The sequence below is a fragment of the Triticum dicoccoides genome, chromosome 1B (genome assembly GCF_002162155.2).
Source record: "Triticum dicoccoides isolate Atlit2015 ecotype Zavitan chromosome 1B, WEW_v2.0, whole genome shotgun sequence".
Lineage (NCBI taxonomy): Eukaryota > Viridiplantae > Streptophyta > Magnoliopsida > Poales > Poaceae > Triticum > Triticum dicoccoides.
In genome coordinates, this window is record NC_041381.1 from 451,246,243 (window position 1) to 451,254,406 (window position 8,164).

General features: G+C 42.7%; 1 protein-coding gene across 1 annotated transcript in view; it reads left to right on the plus strand.

Moving 5' to 3' along the window:
• LOC119340544 (glyoxysomal fatty acid beta-oxidation multifunctional protein MFP-a-like) overlaps window positions 1–7,007 on the plus strand; it is a 9,461-nt gene extending 2,454 nt beyond the window's left edge. The window contains exons 2-18 of the mRNA XM_037612468.1: window positions 398–469; window positions 542–598; window positions 681–734; window positions 824–891; window positions 989–1,070; window positions 1,633–1,688; window positions 1,811–2,113; window positions 2,207–2,293; window positions 2,717–2,891; window positions 2,968–3,089; window positions 3,917–4,080; window positions 4,157–4,411; window positions 5,108–5,229; window positions 5,298–5,419; window positions 6,097–6,245; window positions 6,339–6,477; window positions 6,604–7,007. Coding sequence (XP_037468365.1) covers window positions 398–469; window positions 542–598; window positions 681–734; window positions 824–891; window positions 989–1,070; window positions 1,633–1,688; window positions 1,811–2,113; window positions 2,207–2,293; window positions 2,717–2,891; window positions 2,968–3,089; window positions 3,917–4,080; window positions 4,157–4,411; window positions 5,108–5,229; window positions 5,298–5,419; window positions 6,097–6,245; window positions 6,339–6,477; window positions 6,604–6,642 — 2,066 coding nt within the window. The 3' untranslated portion in view covers window positions 6,643–7,007. The remainder of the gene's footprint in view (window positions 1–397; window positions 470–541; window positions 599–680; window positions 735–823; window positions 892–988; window positions 1,071–1,632; window positions 1,689–1,810; window positions 2,114–2,206; window positions 2,294–2,716; window positions 2,892–2,967; window positions 3,090–3,916; window positions 4,081–4,156; window positions 4,412–5,107; window positions 5,230–5,297; window positions 5,420–6,096; window positions 6,246–6,338; window positions 6,478–6,603) is intronic.
• The last annotated feature ends 1,157 nt before the right edge of the window (window positions 7,008–8,164 follow it).

The window sequence follows — 8,164 nt, forward strand, 5'->3', positions numbered from 1 at the left end:
CGGCACCCCCCGGGCCGGAGCCAGGGGCGCCCACCGGCGACGGCAGGGGAGGGGAAGGGCGGATCGACGCCGAGAGCAGCGGCGCAGGGGCCGCCCCGGCCGCCTCCCGGGGAGGCGGCGCGGGGGCGGAAGGAGGGGGAGGGGAGGAGGGGCGGGGGGAGGAAGGGCCGGATCCGGGCCGCACGCCGGCGAGGGAGGCCGGATCCCGCCGGCGACGAGCGGGGAAGGGCGGCGGCGGCTAGGGTTGCGGGGATTTTAGATAGCAGCACTGTTCCGTGTGCCATGTTTATTAACCGACAAACTGATGATCCATCAGTGTTCAATCATTTTCCAAGCGTAGGTAAATTCTGTTGACTAGTAATGTGGCATGATGGGTCTCTCTTTTTCTGTTCTGCAGTCATAGCTAGCTTGCAGAGAAACTACGAAGAAGCTCTAAGAAGGAATGATGTCAAGGCCATCGTTCTCACTGGTATTTAACAAAATCACCTTGTCAGGCATCCTATGCAAGTGCGGTATTTCTAGTGTTTTACACTTTGTGCAGGCGCCAAAGGGAGGTTTTCAGGTGGATTTGATATAAATGGATTCGGAAATAAACCAAGTAAGAACAAGGTGGCACATTGAGTATTTTGTTGCATTGCTCACTTCCATTGCTAAGTCTCTGTATCCCCCCACCCACCCAGAAAACGAGAAGCCCGGGTCCTTTTCTATTGATTTTCTGACTGGTGTAGTGGAAGGTAACTTATGAGCCTCTTCGTCTAACCCAAGTTTGTCAACAAGTAGACCTTTTCCTTACATTTCATCACTAAGTACTAGCTGCTGCCAGATGCTCAGAAGCCGTCAGTGGCTGCTATAGATGGTGTTGCTCTAGGTGGTGGCTTAGAGCTTGCAATGGTATGTTTAGGTTCTATATTTGGGGTTACGCTTAGACCTTTTCGGTTTCTTTGAAGAAGTGTCTATTTGCTCAACACTGTACTTTCTTCTTATGCAGGTTTGCCATGCTCGGGTTTCTACACCGTCAGCTCAATTAGGACTACCTGAACTTCAGCTTGGTATCATTCCTGGAATGGGAGGTACTCTCAAGTCTCAGCATGGTCTTGCATGTGATATTATATCTTCTCATACTTCCCTGTGTGTACTTCTTACCTTTGGTCTAAACATGAGTACATTGTGCGCTGCACCTGTCTCCTTTGGAAAGAGGCTACCGTGTTCTTGTTCATATTTCCATTTTACTTATGGGATACAAAGGAAGCAAAAGAAGAATGGTAGATCCATATGCCGTAGGATGGAAGAGATTCAACCCCATAAGCAATTGCTCTATGCGGGACACAGTAGATGTTGAATTATGACTTCTCGAACTAATCAGGCCTCCTCAGGCCTGGGGCATTTCATTCAATAAAAGAAACTAGGAAGAAAGGGAACTTGGTGTACTCTGTTAAAAACACTCTTTTGTTTATCAGTCTGCTGTATCATACAGCTAACCATGATACATAATCATTTTAAAGGAAAGGTAAAATGTTCCACAGCAAGTTCAAGAGACGGCTCCTTGCATGTTGATTTCTCTGCTAAATTCATAGGCTGCTCAAATTTTCTTTTTTTGTCTTATGTTGGTTGAAAGGTCTTCACCTGCTGCAGGAACACAACGATTGCCCCGCCTTGTTGGCCTGAAAAAAGCTCTTGAGATGATGTTGGTATGGCTGATTTATACATTACAAGATGCAATGCATGCACAATTGTTTTCCTCGTGTTGAACATGCAAGAAAATTATGAGTGTTGTGTGTTGACCATGAGTACTTGTGTCTTTTCATAATAGATGTCAAAGTCTATAAAAGGGGTAGAGGCTCACAAATTCGGTTTGGTTGATGCCATAGTTTCAGCTGATAAGCTGATCAGCATTGCCTGTTCTTGTGCTCTGGAAATCCACGAACACAAAAGGCCATGGTTAAAGAGTCTCCTGAGAACGGATAGACTTACAGATATTGTGGAAGCAAAGAAAATTCTCAAATTTGCGAGAGTTCAAGCCCTAAAACAGGCTGCTAATCTTCAACATCCATTAGTTTGCATTGATGTTATTGAAGAAGGAATTCTTTTTGGCCCTCGTGCCGCCCTCATGAAGGTAATCACTTGATAGTTCTATATTGTGGAGCATCTACCATAAGCCCTTAGTGGTTCTTAGTGCTGTTCAATATTCTATTTTGACAATTGACAGGAAGTGCTTTCTGGAAAAATGCTTGAGCAGTCTCAAACAAGCAAAAGCTTAAGGCATTTTTTTTTCGCCCAACGTGCGACTTCAAAGGTTGGTAGAACTGTAAGGTTAAAGCTTTGGAAATGTTTGTTCTCATACTTGGTTTTATCCAGCCTCAGTAGTTAGTGTTATTTAGTTATCGGCTTCTAGTAAAACCAAAGCACAATAATCCTACTTGTATCTCTTTCAGTCTAATTAGTTGAAGGTCAGCATGCTATAAAGTGCAGTACATATATTTATTCATTTTATAAGATGAAACTTATGCTCTGAATGTAACGGGTGCAAAAAGTTCTGGATGTTTGTATTTTGGTTTTCCTTTATTACAAGTAAGCTCCTTTTGAATCTACTGATAAAAAATGTTCATAAGGTCGGTATAGGACCATTAGTATTAAATGGAAACTAAGTTTTTCTTGGAAGTGACAGGTTTACCGTGATGTATGCTTTCATTTATCTGACTGTCTCATGTTCTAATAGATACCAAATATTACCAACTTGGGTTTGACACCACGGAGAATACTAAAGGCAGCTATTGTTGGTGGAGGTCTAATGGGATCCGGAATTGCAACTGCGTTCATACTGAGTGACATTGTGGTAGTCTTGAAAGAAGTAAATGAGAAGTTCTTGAATACTGGCATTAACAGAATTAAAGGTGAGTTCTTTTTACCTTGGAAACTTCTATTGAGATTGTCTTTGAAGTTTTCATATATTCTTTCTTTTCTGTTCAGCCAATTTGCAGAGTTCTGTCAAAAAGGGACGAATGACCCAAGAAGATTATGAAAAGAAACTTTCTCTGCTGTCCGGTGTTCTTGACTACGAGCAATTTAGAGATGCAGATGTGGTCATTGAGGTAGATCCAGTTTCTTGACAAATACTCCCTCCGTAACAAAATGTAAGACATTTTTTATGCCCTTTGCAAAACCAGAAAACGTCTTGCATTTTAGTACAGAGGGAGTACTTCTTTCTCTGATCTCGTTCTATAGGAAATATCACTGAATACTGATCTAGTGCCCGTTTCATCTTGCTCCTCAATAATAATCTATATAGACGCATACAACTGGTGATATTCAAGGCACCTCCTTCACTTTGATGACTAAGAAAATCGTACTAGAATTCTAAATAGGAAAATCGACTATTAGGCCCCACAATAATCTAAAACGTAAACATCCTACAAACTCCTATTATAAACACAGAGAAAAGAAGAAGGAGCTATACCGCTTATTTTGCTATAGACAAGTTATGATGGTCGAGATTATCGTATATAGATAGTGGTGATATTTGAAATATAAAATTGTACAGTAACATGCAGCTGCACTGGGCAAGTAAAAATCTTGCTGGTTTGTGTTAACTTCCAGCATAGTTATAAAATCAGAAACGGTATCAGGATATTCGCTTTACAACATTTTTTCCTCTTTGATAAACAAAAATATTCACTTAACTTAGGCCAAACAGACATTGATTGTGATGGAAAATTAATGCAAGTCTTGGAAGATTGTGGAAGCAAGAAATATTTTCTTATTTCAATTACTACCATTCTATCAAACATTTCCTTATGTATAATCATTTATTATGTTCACCACAGCTTTTGAGTCAAGCAGTCTAACTCGCACTAATGTATATGCTTAGATGAAGGAGAGCACATAATGATCCTGAAAGCTACTTGATAAAATCTTGCAGGCCGTTATTGAGGATCTATTGCTGAAGCAGAAAATATTCTCTGATCTTGAAAGGAGCTGTCACTCTAATTGTATATTTGCCACAAATACTTCAACCATAGACTTGCGGTTAATTGGCCAACAAACAGCTTGTCAAGATCGAATTGTTGGTGCCCACTTCTTCAGGTAGAGTCCATTGTGCACTTAATATTCTATTTCCCATCTTTCTCAACTCAAGTATCTAACTGTAGTATACTTGCAGTCCAGCTCATGTCATGCCACTGTTGGAAATAGTTTGTACTCAGCAGACTTCCTCACAAGTTATTGTGGACTTGCTAGATGTGGCAAAGAAGATACGGAAAACACCAATTGTTGTTGGGAGCTGCACTGGGTTTGCTGTCAATAGGATGTTTTTTCCTTACGGCCAGGCAGCTGGTTTGCTCGTTGATTATGGTTTGGATATATATCACATAGATCATGTGATAGCAAAATTTGGAATGCCGATGGGACCTTTTCGGTAAGGATATATCGATATTGTGAGCTGCACTGAATTGGCCAGTTCCCTTACATACTGGAGCAGCTAGGCTACGACTTCTAGTGAATTACTGCAGAACATTAAGATCAAGATTTTACCCTTGTTTTCTCATTTCTGATATCATAGGAACCAACTATTGTTCAAAGCTTTGACAAAGCATTATGGTTCAGTGTTGAACTTAGATGAATAATAGCTCATTTAGATATAAGCTTACACTGCTAGTGTTTCATCCCGGTCCTCTGCCATATGGTCCTTTTTTTTTTACTTCTTTCCCTAGTCAAATACTCTATAGTTAATATATTTATGTTAAGTTAGATAGAATTTGGTTGCTGGAATTTTGTATCTGTTAAGTTAATAAATCAGAGTAGCTGCTTCCTTTTGCTTTTTATTGGTTTCCAGTAGAGTATTATGGTAGGACCGTACGAGTCTTTTGATGGGAAACATATTTATGCTGTCGTGTTCCACTTTTGGCTGCTTTATAGAGCTTGTCTGTTGTTTGCTTTGATATTGGTAGAATTAATGGTTTTTATTATCATTGTAGCGCCTTAACGTAGTTCCCGTGCAATCTAGTTCAGAATAATGCAACACCTGTGCACACCTTCATTTATTGACAGAACATTTTCATGGATGTCTATTTATTTGTCTGACAGTAGTTTCTTTTTTATCTTGTCTGTACAGATTAGCTGATCTTGTAGGTTTTGGCGTTGCCGTTGCCACTAGAAAGCAATATTATAAGAGTTATCCAGAGCGATGTTATAAATCACGTCTTACTGAAATTATGCTCGAGGAGAACAGGACAGGTATCGAAAATATACTTCACTTAATGTTTGGTATCTCATGGTTATTTAACTTGTGGACTCCTGGACAGGTGAATCTTCTCATAGGGGATTTTATCTTTATAATGATAAGCGACAAGCTTCTCCAGATCCTGATATCAAAAAGTATGTTGAGAAATCAAGAAACATGGCAGGTGTTGCACAAGATCCTAAGGTCATGTTATATCTAACTTAATTATCTACTTCTGGTTTATTAAAGAATTATTTGAAATCCCCCAAAAAATCTTGTTATCGATACATCGCCTGCATGGACACACATCAATCTCACAGATGTATTCGTCTTAGTTCGCAGGATACCTTTTTCTATCCCTGGCCTGTGTCGTATCTTCTTTTATGTGTTCATTTTCTTTCTATCCCTGGCCTGTAAGATGCAGAAAATTTGGCTATGATATAAACCCAACTTAAATGATTAGTTCAAGTCCAAAATAACTCAGGGCACTATTCAGTGCACTGTAAGCTACTCCCTCCGTCCCACAATGTAAGATGTTTTTTGACACTACACTAGTGTCAAATCAAAAAATGTCTTACATTATGGGACGGAGGGAGTATATGTGAATTTCAAGATGTACATACTAGCCTGTGTGTGCATCTTTTGTCTGTTATGTGCATCTTTTTTCTCTCATCGGTGTACATAGTAGCCTGTTTGTGATCGAGTACATGTTGTCTGTGTGTGCATCTTTTTTCTCTCATCGGTGTACATACTAGCCTGTTTGTGATCGAGTACATGTTGTCTGTGTGTGCTTCTTTTGTCCCTCATCAGTGTACATACTAGCCTGTGTCTTTCACTGGTTTTGCTCAAAGAAATCTGACAGGCGATTTCATTTCCCTCAGCTAATGAAATTAACAGACAAGGACATCGTAGAGATAATCTTCTTTCCCGTGGTGAATGAGGCCTGCCGAGTCCTTGATGAGGGAATTGCACTGAAAGCATCTGATCTTGATGTAGCATCCATTATGGGAATGGGCTTCCCTTCTTTTAGGTCCAACTGCTTATCCCTGAACTGATATATATTTATTCTAACTGATATATTTATCTTAACTGATCGGTCCTATGTGATCTCTTTTTACACCAGGGGTGGGGTGATGTTTTGGGCCGACTCTCTCGGCGCGGAATACGTGTACCGCAGACTGGATGCGTGGTCCAAGGACTACGGGGAGTTCTTCAAACCCTGTGAATATCTAGCTGCCAGAGCTAGTCGCGGCGCATCCTTGGTAAGATTCTATTGCATTTTCGCACTGTTGATGTAGCTTTGGGATCCCGAACGGCGCCTATTCTCATTCTACTGAATTTTGTGCCCGCGGCATCGCCTGATTGTGCATCCCCTGAAACTGTTGCAGGCTGCCACCACAGCTGATGGGACCAAATCGCGACTCTAGATCGTTTACCTGGGTGTTCTGCCATGTCCACTCGGGATGAAGGACCTGGCAGGGGCTGGAATGTTGCGGATACAATCGTGTACGTATTAGATGTAATAAAGTGCACGGCAAAAATCCTAGGTTGGTTTTGAGTGTTGGTGGGTGCGGTTTTTTTCTTCTGCAGCTGCTGCTGCTGTGTGATGTGTTGCCGTGGTCTTACCCACAGTGCAGTAGTTTTCTGCATCGTGGATTCCCCTGGCGCGCTGCTGCGACGTGTCCGCGAAACCTCTGTGTTTTTACAGGGCCAAGGATAGTACATGCGATCCTTGGCAATTCTGGAAATGAAATACCGACCTTGTGTCGTTTCCTTCCGCTGATTTCATATATATCAATCCTCTGTTGAAGGCGAACCAAGCTGTGATTGGATGGTGACAGAGACAGCGATATGCCGGCTTGGTCTTTCGAAAGTCCTCATAGGAGCATGGTGCGCGTGTGTGCGTTCATAGGGATGAGTGTATGAGCGCTTGCGTTTGTACTGTGTTTAGAAAAAAGAAACCTATGTTGAAGCGCTGTATTTTTGCGACTGAACGAAAATGATGCGCTGGGTGCCTGTGAAATTTTCACAGGCCGTATGTAGATGCAGAAAATGGTGTGCTGGTTCATGTGCCGAGAGCAGAGGCGTGCAGCACGTACTACACACGCAAAGAAAAGCGGAGCCCTCCACGTACCGGACCGGCTGTGGTTCCAACATCGCCGTGTCAAGAGGCGTTTATCCCCTTGAGCAACGCAAACCTAGGAACTTCCCGGTCCGTAGCTACTGCGGCGTGAATTTGTGATGGGTGACGAGTCCCTCTGACTCCGCGCTCTACGTGGATAGATCTCCACGGCCGCCGGCACTGACACATGCTCCGGCCCTTTCCCGAAGGCGCTTGGGCGACGATTGACAAGCGGGTCGTGGTTGTTCGTTTGGCCAACGCTTCAGCAACACACCGGACGTCCACGTCTGGATTTTCCTTTTTTCAAGTCCAGACCCTCCTTGCAGTTTGCCTGAGTGCGCGTGAATAAATGGAGAAACCGAAACGCAACCGTAGTCGGCCTCCCAGCTCTCTATCCAACTCCAAGGGAGGAAGGTAGTCGGCATCAACCTGCAGCAGCGTCGCCAGCTCCAACTTCCAACGAAATCCTGGCTCGTGCATGTGCCGGCTCGGCCCTCGCGGCACCGTGCTCTCCGCTCGTCTCAACAGAACGCCTACGCTGTAGAAAAGCGTGGAAAGCTCACTCAGGTCCTTTTCACCGCCCAAGAAGAAGAGCTTCGACTCTTTGTTTGCGCCATCTGCGGCCTGGAAGGAAAGTATATTCTCTTGATAGCACATGCCAAGACCGGAAATCTTCTCCCACCAGATGATTAAAACATGAAACGTACACCTGCTTCGATGGGAAATACCACCAAGCATATATCTATGGATTGAGATGGCGCGTATTTATTTTTATTTTATTTTTTGCGAAGGAGTTTGACAGTGTTCTGGGTTTGATTGTTAAAAGC